This window comes from Lynx canadensis, chromosome E1 (genome assembly GCF_007474595.2).
Source record: "Lynx canadensis isolate LIC74 chromosome E1, mLynCan4.pri.v2, whole genome shotgun sequence".
Lineage (NCBI taxonomy): Eukaryota > Metazoa > Chordata > Mammalia > Carnivora > Felidae > Lynx > Lynx canadensis.
Genome location: NC_044316.2, coordinates 43,487,624 through 43,507,918, shown reverse-complemented (window position 1 = coordinate 43,507,918; position 20,295 = coordinate 43,487,624). Strand labels below are relative to the sequence as shown.

Below are 20,295 nucleotides of genomic sequence, written 5' to 3'. Positions count from 1 at the left end.
TCTCCCTCTCTCTCTCTCTCTCCCCCCCCCCACTCGCTCTCCCTGCTTAAATAAATAAACATTAAATTAAAAAAATTCCAGTGTCCTGCACAGATAACACAGTTAAAACAATTATTTCACTAATTGTTAGCACAGAATAAGCAACAAGAAAGAATTGAAAGACTCCTCTGTTTATATCTTTTTATTCATCATTTGTAAGGACTACAGTAAAAACCAGTTCATTGAATAATTATCACTCTGCAACCTTAGTTATGTGCTCTTCTTTGAAGTTTGTATGACTGATACTAAATCGATGCCTCTTGTTTTTAATCTGCAAGTTATCAGAGTAATAAATTTACATTTCGAATATTGGGAAATTCACCTCTACCCCTGGTAAACTGAGATTCTGTGGCATGTTGTGTCTGAAACGGGGGGAAAAAAAAGATGTGAAGCTCTTACTCTTGCAATAATGTTTTATGTTCTCTATCACTGGAGTGTGGTAACATCTTCATAGCTACCTCTGACTCGTTAACTGTGTACCTCTCTCACCTTTGCTAACAGTTTAGCTTTTGCCCATATTGCTGGTATTTTCTTTTCTCTTCTCTTCTCTTCTCTTCTCTTCTCTTCTCTTCTCTTCTCTTCTCTTCTCTTCTCTTCTCTTCTCTTTAAAGTTTATTTATTTTTGAGAGAGAGACAGAGCATGAGTGGGGAAGGGGCAGATAGAGGGAGACACAATCAGAATCAGGCTCCAGGCTCTGAGCTGTCAGCAAAGAGCCCGACGCGGGGCTCGAACTCACGGACCGCGAGATCGTGACCTGGCTGAAGTCGGAAGCTTAACCGACTGCGCCACCCAGGCGCCCCTATTGCTGGTATTTTAAACACAAGATACTTTTTGGACATTTGGGGTAAGGTTTTCCATTTTTCATTAATTATGTTATAATACTGTGACAACTTCCTATTGAAAATCCCTTCCAGTTCTAAACTGTCATATGACAAGTGTATTTGTAGAATGAAACCTGTTCATAATTTGGGAATTTCAGTATTCCCTTAATGCTGCCTATCTTTAATTTATTAGCCAATTTCCAAAAAATCTTACTAGGAGACTCAGTTTATTATTGATATTTAGGAAAATACCTATATAGCAGGCTTGTTAGTTTTGACCTTAGGAAAATTTAGAAGGGCTATTCCTTAATATCAAAGAAAAATAGTACTTACTCATCAAAGTTCTTATGAACTGAAATGTTTTAAGTAATTTTCTTTTCCTTTTATATTCTCAGGCTTTCAAACAGATTTAAAAGTGTTTGGGTTTATTATCTCTCCTCCCCGCCCCACCTTGACATCAGACAAGAAAGAACAAAAAAAAAAAGAAATCTTTTGGTTAAGATGTATCTAAATTCAGAGATAACAAATAGGTTTCATCTTTTCTGCCAATTTAGAGTGCTTGGTGTCCTGGAACACTGTCATGAGAAGCGTTATGAGCTAAGTTCAGGATCATTGGGAGAGACTGCCAGGATTCTTTGTCCACCAAGAGTGACTAAGGAGGAAGTGCTGTAAATTTGCCAAGAAGTCATTCTTTCTTTTGCTTTAACTTTCAACATTAGGGTTTTGTTTTGGCTAGCCACTGTCAGTTAAAATAAATTTGTGAATAAACTGGCATTAAATGGGTGTTGTGTTAGTTTTATTAATCACTTTTTGTCTTTGAATTGCTGTCTTTTACAATATTTGACTCCCCTTACACTTTGTTTTCTTGAAAGCTTAAGATTTGAAAAGAAGCCACAATAACTGTACGGTTCCTTACACATAAGAGTGATGGAAGAAATGAGGTTTGAGGGGAGTTTATTTAGGAAAAGTAGTGTATGACTTACATTAGGAGTAGTAGCTGAGGAGGTTTTTGGAGTAGCCCAGTGGTGATATGGTACATGGGCATTTGGTGCTGTGGTAGCTTCAGGAATGAATGATTTGTAAAACCAAGAGATTTTGCCAGATAGGAAGGGGGTGAACCTTGTAGAGGAGTGAGAGTTCGAAAGTGGCTCTGCAGGTTAACTAGCCTTGCCTCTTAGAAAAGGGAGGACATTTTTATAGTTCAGGAATGATCCTCAAGTGGTTATACTTTACCTCTTGAGGTTCTTTCCTGAACTTGAGCTAGAACTAGACCTGCAGCCAACATTAATCCAGATAATTATACTTTTTAAAAAAGTATCTTTACATCATATACTGATTCTGTCAATATTAGGTACTATAAAATACCTTCTTTCTGAAAGAGAAATAATTGGATAATACTTTATGACAGTGATTGGCCTGAGTGGCTTATTTTGGACCATATAAAATAGAAGTTAGTAAAATACCATTGCTGTCCTTGGTCTTAATTATAATGGTGTAATTAAGAACTCGTTTCTGGGACACCTAGGTGGCTCAGTTGGTTAAGCATCTGACTTCGGCTCAGGTCATGATCTCGTGGTTTGTGAGTTCGAGCCCCACATCAGACTGTCTGCTGTCAACACAGAGCCTGCTTCAGATCCTCTGTCCCTTTCTTCCTCTGTCCCTCCCCTGTGTGCTAGCTCTCTCTCTCAGAAAGAAATAGACATTAAAAAATAATAATAATAAATAAAAGAATTAACTCATTTCTAACCCTACCACGGTTAGATGTATTCTCTTTTATTATTGACATTATGCTGTTTTTTTTACCCCATTAGTAGACTTTGTGAAAGTTCACTTAATAGCCACTTAAAATTTTTAGTAATGAGTATGTATATCCTGACTGGAGGTGGGGCTATGGTCAGTGACTGCTGCTTTGTTGAAAAAGAATTTTGTGGAGGATTATTACATATTTTGATTATAGAATATACCAGGTGCCATATACCTGCTTTAATATTTAAGGAATGTTAAGATGTCATTTCTATCAGACTTTTTGTTTTTATTTTTATTGTGTTTTTTAAGTTTTTTATTTCTTAAAGTAATCTCTACATCCAATATGGGGCTTGAACTCATGACACCAAGATCAGGAATGGCATGCTCTTCCAAGTGAGCCAGCCAGGTGTCCCAGACTTTTGTTTTTATTTTATTATTATTTTAAGTGTTTATTTATTTGGGGGCTGGAGGACGAGAGAGAGAAAGAGAGAGAATCCCAAGCAGGTTCCATGCCCAGCACAGAGGCCATTGTGGGGCTCAATCTCACCACCGTGAGATAATGACCTGAGCAGAAATCAAGAGTTGGACACTTAACCAACTGAGCCACCCAGGTACAGGTACCCCTTGACTTTTTTATTTTTTAATTTTTTTAAATGTTTGGGGGGGGGGGGCGGTGCAGAGAGAGAGACACAGAATCCAAAGCAGGCTCCAGGCTCTATGCTACCAGCACAGAGCCCAATGTGGGGCTCGAACCCACAAACCGTGAGATTATGACCTGAACCGAAGTCAGGCACTTAACTGACTGAGGCACCCCTGTTTTTAAAGAAGAATCAATTATTACATTATAGGTCAAGCTAAAATCTGACTTCTCCATTCCCCTTCTCAGGACCTTAATCCTCAATTGTTGAGTGTCAGTTCTATGCATGTTTTTATACTTACTGTTTATGTATTGGCAACAGTTCTTATTTTATGTTTATTCTTTTTTAGTTTTCTTACAGTTTTTCCATTCCATATTGTTGAGATTTAGTCATGTTGATAGATACAATAATTAATAAAAATAAACAGTATTCCATTAAATTCTTTTACTATTCTAAAGATCTTTTGTGTATGGCATTAGCATTTGTTGGTGCTGTGAATAGTGCTTTTTAAAAAAAATGAGTATTTTCTACATATCGGCACATAGCAGCACTTCAAGTTTTTGTATCATGATCTGAACAGTTTTAATTGTTACATTCTAAGAATTCTTAGCTTTAATAATATGCGGTGTCTTTTGGATTTGCTGTGTAGATAATCTTTATTGTTTATATGTCTTATGTTAAAGTAGAAAATACTTCGCTGTCTCCTGAGAAATCTCCTGAGAATATTTCTCTCTCTTCTCTGAAATTTATGCAGGATCAGGATACTAGAAGACAGTTGCAACTAGTTAATTTGGGAAATATCTATATGTGAAGTGCCTTCCATGTGTGTCCTCTGACACACACACACACACACACACAGAGTCTTGGTTTTTCTTGGTACTAGAGTCAGTTGGTATACGGGCCTTTAGATGTTAAAACCCTCCCCGTCCCATTTGCTGTAAATCTTACTGCTACTTTTGGATTTCACTCAGTTTCTTTCCTTTTAGGAGGCGCAGGTCAGAGTGGAGATGGGCTGCAGACCGAGCAGCTATTGTCAGCCGCTGGAACTGGCTTCAGGCTCATGTTTCTGACTTGGAATATCGAATTCGGCAGCAAACAGATATTTATAAGCAGATACGTGCTAATAAGGTAAGAGATAAATGTCTGGTCTTTTTCAGACCAGTTAAAAACTACCATTATCCCTTTTTTCCCATCCCTCAATAACTCTTAGCTGTGTCAAAGAGCATGGTTTAATGTGATCTGCTGTAGTGGTTTAATTTGTTTAAGGGCCTGATGTTGTTTAGTATAGCGCAGACAACACTGTTAGTTAATGTTAAATTGAACATGTGTTTAGAACAAAACAGTTCCTATATTTGGGCTAATAGGAAACATAAGAAAAAGACACTATATAATGTAAGCCATTGATGTAACTCATATTTGTTATATTTATGGAAAAGCGATGATGACCTAGGATTTCATCTTGGTTTTTTACTTTGATGCACTTCTGTTTTACCACTAAGCTTCCCTTGCTTTCTTGAGGAAAAATAGGGTTTTTTGTGAAAGATTGTTCCAGGGAAATTAGACATTGGTGTTTGGGATTTTGGTTTTTTGTGTCCTCCTATCTGCAGAGTCCTGATTCTTACCATAGAACTTTTCTCTTTTATAGTGACAGTGTGGTAGTTTTTCTTCTTTTCTTTTTTTTTTTTTTTTTGGTAGTTTTTCTTCTTAAAAATCAACTTAGAAAAAAGTCCCTTACTCAGTTTGGGTTTGACTGAGGGATAAACGTACATGGAAAAGCCATCCGTTTAGCACACAGGTGAGTGCCTACTGTGTACAAGGCACTGATCTCATTACAGGGGGTCACAGGGATAAATAAAAATCCTCCTTTCATGGATTTTACATTCTTACAAGATTTTGGTTTTTCTGTGTCCTCCTATCTGCAGAGTCCTGATTCTTCTCATAGAACTTTTATCTTGGATAGTGACACTGGTAGTTTTGTGGTAGTTGAGCCAGTCTCCATGACTGGACTCTGGTCTAAATGTAGAGTTGACTGTTCCTAAAATAAGTGTCGCAACACTTTTTTGTCCCACCTTGGTGCTGGTCAAAGCCTCCAGAGAACTGCTGTACTGTGGACTGTATGCATTAAATTAACTAGTAGGCCAAAAGTTAAAGAGTAACCAGCTGACAAGATACAGTGATGAGTTTGAAGTAAAAGTCTGCGGCCTCCCACACACGTCATCTAAGTTTGTATTCCAGAAATCCCTCTGGAGTGCTCTTCTTGTTGCTTTTTGGGGGGAAACATTTTAAGGACTACATTCTGTTACCTTATTTTGGTGGCGGTTTTAATTACGCCTGTTATTAAAATTATATTATAGGAGCACCTGGGTGGCTCAGTCGGTTGAGCGTCTGACTTCAGCTCAGGTCATGATCTCGCGGTCTGTGGGTTCGAGCCCCACGTTGGGCTCTGTGCTGACAACTCGGAGCCTGGAGCCTGCTTCAGATTCTGTCTCCCTCTCTCTCTGCCCCTCCCCCGCTCATGCGAGAGCGCGCGCGCGCGTGCTCTCTCTGTCAAAAATAAATAAACATTAAAAAAAATTTTTTTTAATTATAAAGCATACCATAATAAATATTTTTAGCTAAATCACATCATGGGTACTTTTATGTTCAGTTTTAGGAAACTTTCAAAAGTGTTAGGTATTTCTAAATATCTGGAAAGTATTCTGGGGTTTTGTACGTATATTGACTATCCAAAAGTTTCATTATTCAGAATATAATGTATTAAAGAAATGCCAGGCTTGGACTTGATAATCTTTGGTTCTCGTGCTCTCTGCTACCATATAGCTATATAAGGTTGGGAAGAAAAGCCACTGAACCTTTCTGATCCTCAGTTTTCATGGTCTGTAAAATAAGGCATTCATGATTATATTTTCTTGCTCTGCAGTCTGAATACACAATGCTACAAAATTGTGACAGGAAGAGTAAAAGTTGAATGATGATCCTAATAAATAATATGTCCTAATAAGTAATATTTCAAGAAAATTGACAACTTTATTAAATATCTTTATTTATACAATGTCTGCTTAAAACAAATGTATTAGTTTCTTGGGACTGCTGTAGCAAAGCACAAATCGAGCAGTAAACTTAAAACAACACAAATGTATTTTCTCACAGTTTTGCAGGCTAGAATTCTGAGATCAAGGCATCAGGAAGGCCATGCTCCCTCTGAAGAGTCTAAGGAAGAAGTCTTCCTTGCCTCTTCCTAAGCTTCTGGTGATTGCTGGCGTTTCTTGGTGTTCCTGCATTCATAGCTGCGTCATTCCACTTTCCTCCTCTGTCCTCACGTGGCTGTCTTCTCTCTGTGTGTCTGTGTCCACATTTCCCTTTTAAAAGAACACCAGTCATACTGGGATTTAGGGCCCACACTAAAGGGTTCATTTTAACCCAATTATATCTACAAAGACCCTATTTCCAAATAAGGACACATTTTTAGGTTCTGGGTTATATAAATTTTGGGGGGCTACTGTTCAAGCCTATATGACTATATAAGCAATGAAATTTACCCCGAAGATAAAGTAACAGGCATTTAGTCTTCATATCACTATAATAATAGAAGTTGTTGGGCATTTACTATGTGCCAGGCACGGTGCTAAGAATTTTACTGTTACTTACAAATTTAAAGGTATACCAGTGGAGGGTCAGAGAGGTTAGCAGTTTGTTCATAGTCAAGTGAACATGTAATCACAGAGCTGAGATGTGAGCATCTGTTGCTCAAGTTGGCAGTTGCTTCAAGTGCTCGGCTACTTTTTGAGTTATTAAAATGGGAGGTTTTTAACTGCCTGTGTTTTAGTAAAGTGGATTGATGTTTCCATTTCCCATCCTGCTCCAAGATTTGCCAGGATTGCCTGGGTAGTACAGACCTTTTCATGAGATGAATCCAGGTTTGGTGGTCAATTGTAGGTTGTCTTAGGTTGGGGAATTAGGGGGTGAGGCTTTTTCTTTCTAAAGATTTTCTTTCTAGCATGTTAACGTTAATTTTCTTAAAGTAACATATTCCAAAAAAGAAAGCATTTGAAAACTACCACTAGTTGACTACCAATTTCTCTTCTGTTAGAAGTTAAGTGTTAACTTCCAGATTGAGAGAGTCTTGAGAGTTTCTTTGGTAGTCATGATTTCCTTTTGCTTTTTGGAGAAAAGATAGTGTTTAGGAGTTCCTCTGTACTCTGCTACTTACTCCCACCGTCCCCGCCCTTAATTTGAGAGGTGGCCGGGGAGGGACAGAGGGAGAGACCAAGAGAATCTGAAGCAGGCTCCAGGCTCAGGTCAGAGCCTGGTGCAGGACTCTATCCCATGACCCTGGGATCCTGACCTGAGCCAAATTCAAGAGTCGGATGCCCAGCCAACTGAGCCACCCAGGCTCCCCAACTATTGTATTTTAATTTTCATATTCAGTGAGCTTGTTTTGTTTTGTTTTGTTTTGTTTTGTTTTGTTTTGTTATTTTAAAACTCCCATGCCTTAAAGTGAGAAAGGAAAACAATGTATGTACCTGGAGTGTGTACTGTATACGGGTATCTTCATGTATGTTAAATGCACAGAGCAAATCTTACAGCTTACAAGCTTGTAAGAGGCAGAGCTAAATTTGAACCTGGAGCAGTTTTTCTGAGTCCAGAGCATTTTCTGTCTAATTTCATTGAAATTTCATACCTGCTACATAAAACTGAGGGGGAAAAGCACAGGGACCAGATGGGTTCTGTTGCTGAAGGAGACTTTCTTTCTCGTAGCACAGTCTTCAACATCTGTGTCTAATACAAAACATATCATTTTTCTTTTATCTCTTCCTTGACTGATCTGTGAAATTACATAGCAGCTGCTAACTAAAAATGGACATATTATTGGGAATGAGAGGTGGAAGAGCATTGAAGCTTCTGGATAGAAAAGGAGCTGAATGGAATAGCAGAAGCCTAGAAATACACCATTGTCTTCAAAAGTGATGTTAAGCAGTTTATCTTCCCATCTCAGTGGGGTTATAAGGCATTGTGGACAGCTGGGTCTTGCCTGGGTGGTAGCCCAGGATGGTTCTTGTGGAGCTGATGTATTAGTGAGGTCACTGCTTTATCTTAAGATGGGTAAGGGACATTGACCTACTCAGAATGAAAAAGGGAGCAAGTAGGTGAAATTACATCTTAATTCTGTATTATAAGTTAAGAGGTGATGTTTTTTAATCTTGTACTTTGACTCCTTCTGTTATACAAAATTGGTGAAAGAGAAGCAATTAACCCAAGTCTACAACTTTAAGTTTTTTCTATTCTTCCCTTTTTGCTTGCTTTCTTTTGCCCTGTTTTGTCATCAGGCTTAGCATAATTCCTTCTACCATTCCTTCCTTTTTAAATTCTGGTACATATTAATTTTTTTCTTCCTTTTTTTGACATACATGACAGCTTTGCATTTCCACAGAGAAATAACTTATAAGGCTACGTTAAGACTGCGTGCAACTCTAACCCATCCCAGTTCCTTTCATCCTTATATAGGAGTTTGCTAGGCCTGGGCAGCTTGGGCATGACCCTGGTTCTGACTCGGGGAGCAGTGAAGAAGGATGGGGAGACTCTCCTGGTCTTTTTACCTTGGCCTCTGCCAGTTTGCTCTATTAGAGTGCAGTAATAGCACTGAGGTGCCCACTCCCATTTAATCCTTACACTGTCCCTTTATTTTTAGCATTTAACATCTTCTAATGTACTGCATAAAATTTACTTACTTGTTTGTTCATTGTCTGTCTTCCCCTGTATTAGAATGTAAGCATTTTATGGGATGGGTTCAGGTGGTGTGGGGGTGGAAGGATAGGTCTCTCCTTCTTTCCTGTATCCCCAGCAACTAACAAATGTAGATAAATGGGTAATTGATGGCTTGATTTGAATGAATAAAAAAACAACAGTAGTTTAACCCAGCCATTAGCCTTAGTTCTGCCATGGATTGGCCTGTTGACAAGACCTTCAACCTGCATCCTCTCTGGGTCTGTAAAATGATGGGGAATAAATGGGCCCTACGAGGTCTCATAAAGTCTCAGGAGAGTATCCTTGTTGTCTCTCAGGTGTTTATTTTCAGAAATTAGGGTTTAAGGAAAAAGTTTTCTCTTTGGAAAATATTGGCTGTTATTCCTGACTTCTCACCTAAAAAAATTGAGGGAGTAACTTTATACCTGGTAATTGGATTATTTAGGCTTCTGGCTATAATTAATATAAACTTAATATTTTCCTATTCAAAGAAAAAACTTTTTAACCTAAAACTCAAAAAATAATTGTTACATATTTCCATTCTTGGTGTATGACTCTGCTAGGGAATATGGGATTCAGATATATATGTATTTTGTCTAAGTCTTTAAGAGCTTGGGGCGCCTGGGTGGCGCAGTCGGTTAAGCGTCCGACTTCAGCCAGGTCACGATCTCGCGGTCCGTGAGTTCGAGCCCCGCGTCAGGCTCTGGGCTGATGGCTCGGAGCCTGGAGCCTGTTTCCGATTCTGTGTCTCCCTCTCTCTCTGCCCCTCCCCCGTTCATGCTCTGTCTCTCTCTGTCCCAAAAATAAATAAACGTTGAAAAATTAAAAAAAAAAAAAAGAGCTTAACATTAGTTAATAAGCAACAAATTGGGGCGCCTGGGTGGCTCAGTCACTTGAGCGTCTGACTCTTGATTTCCACTTAGGTCGTGATCTCACTATACGTGAGATCAAGCCCCACATAGGGTTTCTGCGCTGACATAGCAAAGCCTGCTTGGGATTATCCCTCTTCCCTTCCGCCACTCACACTCTCTCTCACTCTCTCAAAATAAACTGAAACAATAACAACAACAAATTGAGGCAACAATAAATAAAATGAATATTTTGACCTAAGGTTCTGCTCTGGAAATGAGATTCAGATACACAGAACGTAAGACAATCACAATACTTTAGGACCTCTGGTAATGTGGATAGAGCAAGTAGGGCTCAGTTAACCAGGGACATTTTCTTGGAGATGGGATTTGGATCTGACAAGGTCTTTGAAAGGATGAATGACAGGGGTACTTGGGTGGCTCAGTTGGTTAAGCATCCAACATCAGCTCAGTCATGATCTCACGGCTTGTGAGCTTGAGCCCCTTGTTGGGCTCTCTGCTGACAGCTCAGAGCCTGGAGCCTGCTTCGGATTCTGTTCTCCCCCTCTCTCTGCTCCTCCCCCATTCGCCTCTGTCTCTCTCAAAAATAAACAAACAAAAGGATGAATGACATTTTGGATAGATAAATATTTTTTAAAGGCAAGAACCAGTATGAACAAAGGACATAAGAACAGGTAGTATTGTAATCTTTAATTGCATTAAACCCCCACCTCTCAGTGATAACAACTTCATATACATTCAGACATTTTCTGGGGGATAGAGATTGGCATAATTGTAACCAGGGCTCTTAAGCAGGGAAGATACTGAATGCAGTATTTTGAGAATGGAATAGTGTGCAAGATAGCTTTCTCTTGCAAATAGTTTATGAAATCTGTTCTGTGCTTGTGATTGAGACAAAGTACTTTGCGGCAGAAATTCTTATAGCTAGAATAACTTCATTTTGAAGTCTAGGGCACATGTTTCTTGCTTATTATTAGTTAATGACCTTTCTCCCCTTTTCTGTGGAGTTTCCACTTCACTTTCTACATGGGCGGGTCATAGTCTTATGCCAGGATAGGTAAATGCTGTTTCTCTTCCCTTTGGGCGGGGCCAGGAGGGTGTTGTAACACTTATTTTTCATATTTATTTTTTAAATTGTGGGGTGTGTTTTTTGGGGTGTGTGTGTGTGTGTGTGTGTGTGTGTGTGTGTGTGTGTGTTTGGACTGAGGTAGAATTCCATTGTCCTTTCTTATTTATTTTTGAGAGAGCAAGAGACAGAGCATGAGCTGGGGAGGGGCAGAGAGAGAGAGAGAGAGAGAGAGAGAGAGAGACACACACACACACACACACACACACACACACACACACACACAGAATCCAAAGCAGGCTCCAGGCTCTGAGCTGTCGGCACAGAACCCGACTCAGGGCTCGAACCCACAGACTGTGAGATCATGACCTGAACCAAAGTTGGACGCTTAACCAACTGAGCCACTCAGGTGCCCCCATTGTCCTTTCTTAATGTCAGCCCTCCCCCTACCCCATTTCATCTCTTTGCATCCCCTATTTCATAGAGATTTTTGAGTTAGACAGGAAAGGGATCCATCCCTTGGATGGATCATGCGGTTCATTGGCCTATAAGAGCTTGTGTCATAATGGCTAGGGAGCTCAAATCGATAGTCAAAATCTCTAGGCCCTAAAATCTATATTTTAGGATGTTTACTGGGGGACCCCGATGCTGAGTCAAGACTGATCAACTCTAGTGTGTTTCAACTTAGAACTGGCTTTAGGATTTACCAGTGGAGTTTTTTAAAACTGTAGAATACCCATCCCTAACCCCAGGGACTCTGAGTAGATTTGATGATGAAACTGGGCAAGTATTAGCTTGATGAGTTTCCCCAGGTGATTCTAATACAAAATTACCTTTAAGAGATACTTATCAGTCCGCTCTCCTTATTTTCTGGATCAGAGAAGGAGAACCAAAGACTTAAAGCCCTGGTTACTTTCATCTCAGTCTTTCTATTACACAGTATCAGAACTTGATTTTGGTTACCTCTATTTGAGTTCATGGGGAGATTCATGTGTGTGGCTTTTTGTTTGTTTTTCACAGCAAGCTCATTTCTGCCTTTACCAGGCTGGGCCCTTGCTGACTATGGATAGGATTTGTGGAGTTGTTTTAAATTTCTTTTTACATTTTTTATTTCCTGGGATGAACATAAGATCTGATTTTGAAATTGTGGAGCAGGAACCCAATCTGGGGTGATTTTTATGCATATGAGAAACAGGTGCCTTTGGAACAGTTTTTTGTTTTTTAAGTTCTTGGTTTGTAATATAGGGACTGGACTGTTCACCTTTGCAGTAGTTTTGGCTGCTCAAATAGTTGGCTTACTTATCACTTATATTTGTAGCACTTACGGTACTGCTTAAGCCACATCTGTGATCAGGTTAACTAGAAAATTACATTGCTGCTGTTCTTATAGTCTAGTCTAGTTAATAATACAGTGTAAAAGTACCATATTTTGATAAAGATTCCAGATCTGAAAGATGTGAATAAAAAGATGCCAAAGGTAACAAGCTATGTAGGTCACGGCATTCAGGTGGAGAAAAGGGGAAGTTTGGGTCTGACTTAGGCCTTACTCATTGCTACTTACTGCTAGGCTTTTTGTTGAAATAACTCTTGGGAAAGTAAAGCTGCTGGTGTAGTGTATTTTGTTTCAGAACCCTAGGAGAAGAAGGGAAGAGGCCTCTGCTAAACCAGTCCCCTGTCCCTAACCCTTGTCATAGTAACTCCTTCATTAAATCTGTGACTTATAATACCACTCACTTATGCTGCTTTTCTCTCTGTCCTGCAGGGGTTGATAGTTCTTGGGGAGGCACCTCCCCCGGAGCATACACCAACAGACTTATTTCTTCCACTTAGTTCTGAGGTGAAGACGGATCATGGGAATGATAAATTGGTAAGTGTAAAAGACAGAAAAGGGGAGATGAGTGAGAATTCAGGGGGTAGCATCAGTACACAGTTCATTCTCTATAGCAGGTATCCTGGCATTGGCTGAAGGAAGAGGACTGTGTCCCCTTTTATCACTTTTGACATTTCAAGGTCTGAATTCTTGAGTAGAGCAGCACAGGTCCCCTCCTGCAGCTCTCTAGTTGACCTTGAATTTAAAAGCAGTTCCTAACTCAAGACATTACAGCTAGAGCAAGTAAGGCATCATGGAGTATTACTGAGAATCGGGAGAGCACGTGGCTCTGATACCTTTGAAGAGTAAAGACAACCTTTCTGAGAAGGCCACCATAAGATGAAAAGGTGGGACTAGAGGTTTAACTCACAAGGATGTTGAAAGTGCTCTGAGTTACCCTCTTTAGTTCTGTAATGAGGATAAAGCTGTCGTTTTCTGTAATCTTCTGTATCCTTAGAGCCTAGCTCAGGTCTCCCTCTTCCATGATTTCTTCCTTTATTTCTATTTCTCTCAACATCCCAATTAATTTCTTTAATTTCTGAATCCCCAAGAGCACTTTTTTATTTGTTTCTTTCACTTTTCCCTCCCCTCTTGCCCCAGAAGCTCTTTGGCTTTTATGAATATTAGTATTTCTTGATTTAAGTCATTTGTTAGAAATTCCGAAGTCCCGTGACAGCAGTGTGTTTGGTAGGCTAGAGTGTTGGCTTTTGAAATCGTGCGTTAAACCAGCTAGTCTCTTTGCGTCTGCACATCAACAATTTTTTTTCCAAAATGGAAGTATTTGTTGCCTTTTTTTTTTTTTTTTAATTCCTCCTTCCCTTCAAGAAAACATTTGAAGACTTGTGGTGTAAAAATAGTTACATCAGAGGCATTTGTTTTGTTGTGTTGTTCATTTTTGCATTTTCATTTCTGAAATTCACGAAAAAGCCAAAGCAAATTTTTCAACGGTCAAAATATAGTTTTAAGAAGTTAGACAAAATTCTAAAGAAAAATACAGTGTAACTTACTGATGACAGTGAGAATGATGAGTGCTAGAATAAGATTACTCAGGAGCCTACAAAACTTCTAATACCCTGTAAGAATAATAAAGCCATTACCTTTGGAGTCATGTTCTCAACTAAACACAGATCAATTTTAACTCCTCAGTGTTCTGAAAATAGACATCCAACTTAAGGCATCTAAGCCCTAATCCAGTGTAAATAAATAGTAAGTAATACAAAGTTAAGTAATTCATCGAGAGTCCTGTGACCCTTTAGTGGACTTGTTAGATGATGTTCAAGTGTTAATACTGAAAGGACTTTCATCTTTTTGCCTTATTTCCAACCTGAATGAGTGTTTTTTGATGGACGCAATATATAATCTGCTTTGGTTGTGGGCGTTGTATAGATATTGCAGAAACTAAGTGATTTGGGAGACTGGATGCACGAGTGAGCCTTTTTTGAGCCATGGAGACAAGCAGGAAATGTTCCCTGAGATGGAGTGAGTTTTGTTTTTCTGCCACAGAGTAGAGTACTGAGGTAGAAGAAGGGAGGAACTCCTAGAAAAATGCCCCTTAATGCAAACAGACTTCAATCTGACTCCTTACTAAAGGCAGTTTGAAAGGTAAGAGTAGGCAGAAGAGAGAAACCAGAGGGCCTCTGGCTTTGCATCTGCAGGTGCTGATAAAGTCAACTGCTGCACTCATAAATTCTGATATGAAATAAAAAGCCTTCTGAACAAAAAAGGGTGTGTTCCTGGAAAGGGGGATTGTCTAAAGCTATTGAGAGTTCTCCCATGTTCTAAAACATGCCCTTTCCTTCTTTCTCCTCCCACTCACTCTCTTGAATAGTTAGTAGTCCCCTTTCCCCCAATTAAGAATTAAACAGTGAATAGAGCTAACTTGGAACCTATGCCTGTTACTAGGTAGGAAGAACACAGTTAAAAATTACCAAAGAAAGTCAACAAAATTTCTGACAAAATATTCTCACAGGGCCTCCTCTGTCCCGTTGGTACAGGGTTTTTTGGACTCAACTAGATAGCCACCATCTCCTTAGCTTTCATATTGTCAGAGGATGGAGGTCATAGCTGCCAAGTAGCTAGAAACTGAGGGAGGAAATAGTGGCAGAGAGGGACTCATGGGGGCGGAGGGCTTAGTCCCACATTCTGTGTAAGTAACTCTCACGTCCTTCAGCTGACTTAACCCCTGATCCACAGAGTTCCGTAGAGTTTAGATAAAGCCAAGTAGAAAGCAGCAGTTGGTAGGCTGAAAGAGCAGAGTAGAGAATGTAGTCAGTGCCCACTGCAGCAAAGAACAGAATTTGGAGTTTGAATTCCAGCAAGACTTGATAAATACCTTCGACTAGGGCCTTATACTGAAACCAAAGAAGACTCATGATTTAGGAGTTAAAGACTTTCCCAGGACTAAGGAACTCACCCACCATAGAATTAAGAAATCCCAAATAAACCCTGATAGGTTTCTGTAAAAGCCTGAAACTAGTTACACAAAATCAAGGTTCATTTGATTTGTAACCAATTAGAAATTTGCCTACTAGAGCAGAAATCAACATGCTTCTGGGAAATTTAACTGAATTCAGAGTAACATATCATATACAATAAACAGGAAACTGTGTTCGTTATCATGCAAGAAGATGATAGAAACTGATCCTGAAATGGCTCATAGTAGAATTAAATAGAAATATGTTTGAAGGAGTGCCTGGGTGGCTCAGTCAGTTAAGCCTCTGACTTCGGCGCAGGTCATGATCTCACGTTTCGTGGGTTCAAGCCTCACATGGGGCTCTGCGCTCACACAGCACAGAGCCTGCTTCAGATCCTGTCTCCCTCTCTCTCTCTCTGTCCCTCCCAACTCTCTCACTCTCACTCTCTCTCTCTCTCTCTCTCTCTCTGTCTCTAAAATAAAAACATTTAATAAAACTTATAGAAATATATTTGAAGATTTAAAGTAAAAGGTAGCAAAAACATGGGGAAATATCAGCAAAGAGGTGAAAACTAAAAAAAAAAAAAAAAATCACGTGGAACTTGCAGAACATAAAATTGTGGAATTGAAAAGTACAGTGTCCAAGTAAAAAATTTACTGGTATACTAAACAGCAGATTGAAAACTTACACAAGAAGGGATCCGTACACATAACAGATCAGTGGGAATTATCCAACCAGAAGACAGAAAAACTGAACATAGAGCTGCTCAGAGATGAACATAGTGCTGGGGGAACAGTAAGTATGTATAATTCGAGTTCCAGTGGAGGTAGGGGGGCTGGAGCTGAGGAAATAATGACTGGATATTCAAATGAAAAAAATTTACAGATTGAAGAAACTCCAAAAATAGTAAGCAGGAGAAATACAACATGGTGAAAATGAATGCTGAAGAAAATCTTGCATGTAGCCAGAGGGACAAAAGATGCATTCCATATAAGTGAACATTGGTAGTGTTTGGTGACTTCTTTTCTGAAACAGTGGAGGACAGAAAATAGTGGAATGGGATCATTAAAATAGGGAGCGGTGCCAAAAAAAGTCTTTAAAAATAAAGGTGAAATAAAGTCATTTTTAGATGAAATTGAGAAAAATCTGTTGGCAGAGCATGTGCACTGAAAGAAATGTTAGAGAACTTTCTTTAGGATGAAAGTGAATAATACCAGTTGGAAACTCAGATCAATGGGGAAGAAAAGCAGGGGAAGATCTACTTTATGAACAGTAAGCATAAGAAAGCTACTGTGTGTGTATTAATATTAGCAAATCGTTTTTAAGACAGGAATACCAGAGATACAATTCTCAGACAGTTACCAGAGATAAAGAAGGACATTTTAGGGGCGCCTGGGTGGCGCAGTCGGTTAAGCGTCCGACTTCAGCCAGGTCACGATCTCGCGGTCCGTGAGTTCGAGCCCCGCGTCAGGCTCTGGGCTGATGGCTCAGAGCCTGGAGCCTGTTTCCGATTCTGTGTCTCCCTCTCTCTCTGCCCCTCCCCCGTTCATGCTCTATCTCTCTCTGTCCCAAAAATAAATAAACGTTGAAAAAAAAAATTTAAAAAAAAAAAAAAAGAAGGACATTTTAGATAATGGGGTCATTTCACCAAGGAGACAGAAGAGTCATAAAGGTGGATGCCTCAAATACATGAAGCATAAAATATATGCAAATTAAAGGGATAGACAAATCCATAATTATATTTCAAAATTTTCACACTTGTAACTCAGTAATTGACAGAATTACTAAACAATAAATGTGAGTGTAAAAGATCCAGACAACACTGCCAACTTGACCTGACTGATGTTCGTAGAACTCTACCTCCCCCCGCCACCCTCCCCAACACCCACACTTCCCTTCTTGTGCAAAGTAGGAATAATACTGCAGGTCCAGATCCCCTTATCTGCATCTCCAAACTCCAAAGATCTGTGAGAAGCAGAAGTGGTTTTCCCTAAGGTCTCCATCAGGTCATTTGTTGACAGAATTTGACCTGAAGTGATACTTGATGAGACTTTACATTCTTAATTATGCATACCTTTTGAAGCAGAAATATTAATGTATTTGATTTTTTAAAATTAAAGGACTATTTTTGGGGGGCAGCATTTTAAGGTTGATAGCAAAATTGAGCAGAAGATAGAGATTTCTTAATATACCCCCTGCCCCAGCATGGCACACCTGCTTCGGGTAGTCTCCGTTGTCAATATCCCCCCACCAGAGTGGTGCGTTTGTTACAGTTGATGAGCCTGCAGTGACATATCACAGTCACCCAAGGTCCATAGTTTACATTACAATTCACTCTTTGGGTTCACACACTCTTTGGCTTTGGATTTATATTTAATTTTGAAGCACTTACCCAGAACATACAATGTGTGACTTTTTAAAAGTCTGTATAAATTTCCATAACACATCTGCCCTCAAGGGCCTTAGGTAGGAGTGGCTCTGTTTCTGTACCTCTTTGGAGTTGTTGATAATTAAGTATTGAGGAAGTACAATGTGCTTCTAACAGTGTTTGGTCTATAATAAACGGTTGGTAAAAAGCTTGCTGTTCCAGGCTGTGCTGTGTGTCTAGGAAACACCTATTAGCATAACCAGGTATCTTCCCTTGAGGGCTATATGGTGGTACAACAGACCTATAACCGAGGAGTCTGGGGGGCAAGAATTCTCACTTCTAAGGGAGGTCGGGAAAGGTAATAGAGAAGGATGTACTGTATTTGCACTGAGTCCTTGTACATTTGCTGAAGGATGGTATTGAGAGTGAGTTTTGACAGGGAGGGTACTGCATGTAGGATATGAAAGAGGTTTGAGAGAGCCTGGTGTGATAGAGGAACTACAGATACTTTTCTTTGATGGACTGTTGGATGATGGGGCCAATTCATGATGGATTTTGTATTTATCTTAGTGAACTGTATACTTTATCCTGTAGGTGACAGGAAGCTGTAGATTGATGCCACATTTGGGTATGAATGAAATTTGCTTTATTAATGCTGGATAAACTTTTCTTCATTCTTTTTTTAAACTTTAAAAAAAAGATTTTAAACTTACAGAAAAGTTACAAAAGTAGCACACAGTCTCCACATATCCTTTACCCAGCTTCCCATAGTGTTGTTAACTTGAACTACCATTGTACAAAGACCAAAACCTGGAATTAACATTGATAGAGTACTATTCAGATTTTATTCAAATTTCACTTGTTTTCTCACTAATGTTTTTGGCAGGGGGAGCAGAAGGAGAGGGTCCACAATCATAACTGCATTTAGTTGTCCTGTCTCTTTAAATCTCCTCTTAGTCTATGATTGTTCCTCAGTCTTTGTCGTCTTTCATGGCCTTAATACAGAAATACTGGTCTGTTATTTTGTGTAATATTCCCTCAGTTAGAGTCATCTGACGTTTTCTCATTATTAGAGCTTGCGCACTTGTAAGGAACACCGCAGAAGTGCTACTGTGCCCTTCTCAGTGCACCATATTGGGGGTACATGATGTTGGTTGGTGATACCTTTTTTCACTTGGTTGAGGTGGTGCCTACCAGCCTTCCCCACTGTTAAGTCAGTATGTTTCCCTTTGTAATGAATGTATCTCCTAGGGAGTTACTATGCAATATTCTGTTGCTCATTATACTTTATTCCACAATTTTATCATCCACCAGTGGGTTTTGCCCACAACAGTTATTACTGTGGTGTTTACTAAATGGTGATTTTTCTGTTTTCTACATTTGTTAATTGGAATTCTATTAGGAAGAGCTGTCTTTTCTCCCTCATTTATTTAGGTATTTATTCCGTCATTCAGTAATGTTTATATCAGAATAGGTTCATTTCATTTTATGGATTATAATCTGTTCCTATTTATGATTCATTCATGCTCCACTTGTCTCAATTTTTGGTACCAGGCCTCTTTCATATTGTTTCCTGTGTCTTTTCAGCTTGCTCCCCTCGGTTATTGAGTATTCACTTTCAGGCACCAGAAGACATTCTGAACTCATCCTGTATTTTACCTGCTCCAGCCCTGGTTCTTTTTATTGGACAACAGTGTTTAGAAACCAAGATCTGAGTACTAGTTGTGCTCATTGCTACTTGGTGTCATTGCTTCTGGGACTTCCCAACAGTCAAAGCTGGGAAACACACGTGTGCTAAAGCATGCATGCATACACATGTATCAGTGTTTATTTACCCATTTGTATATACGTTAAAAACTGTAAGTGCATATTAATACCAGTCCAACACCACAGCCTTCCTCATTGATACTCATTTTTATCACAGAAAGTAGTTTCATAGTTGCCATCTCATATCCTTGTGAGAAATGTATTTATTAAACAGAGTACAATATTGTGTACAATGTCTTTGCCCTATAATACGCAGTCAAAATACTATTTCCTGAAGTTATACTTAAATTAGTTTTTTTTCCTTATCCTTTTAGTGTGATATGTAATTGTTTTGTAATGCCGTTAGGTTTTTGTTACCTCTTCAGAGTTATTCTAATACTGGTATTCCATGTTTTCTCTCCCAACACAATAATTGATCTTTATTATTATTTTTGAGTATGTGAAGCATTACTATAGTTCTAAGAATCCAAGCTGTACAAAAGACCATCATTCCTACTGCCTTGTTCCCATTTTCCCATTCGTTCCATTCTGTTCCCACTTCCTTTAGGTGGCCATTTTCATTAGTTTTTGGATTACCTTTCTTTTGTGCAAATGAGCAGGTAACAAGTATATTTTCTTATATACCTGTTTTTCTTCCAGGAAAGGTAATTACTGGGTGAATATTTGAAATTGAAGTTCTCTTGTTTGTTTTAGCAAAATATTGCTTCTGTGGCTTTTGACAGATGACTTCATTATTTGTTTGTTTCAATTTGTAAAATAAGCCTTGTTCTTTTACCCTTTCCTTCCTTCGTGGAGTGATAGTGATAAGTCAGAGGATAAATGCTTTCTCAGAAGAAAGGCATGCTAAACATGTAAACTGTTGCTATTTCTTTTTAAACAGTTCAAGGTATTATCTTCCTACCATTGGTTAAGCAAGAACAACTTCTTTTTTTGTTGTTGTTTGTTTGAAGT

General features: G+C 39.1%; 1 protein-coding gene across 1 annotated transcript in view; it reads left to right on the top strand.

Annotated features, from left to right (window-relative positions):
* KANSL1 (KAT8 regulatory NSL complex subunit 1) overlaps positions 1-20,295 on the top strand; it is a 179,888-nt gene that overhangs the window by 122,399 nt on the left and 37,194 nt on the right. The window contains 2 exon segments of the mRNA XM_030296161.2: positions 4,232-4,373; positions 12,688-12,792. Of these exon segments, the coding sequence (XP_030152021.1) occupies positions 4,232-4,373; positions 12,688-12,792 (247 nt within the window).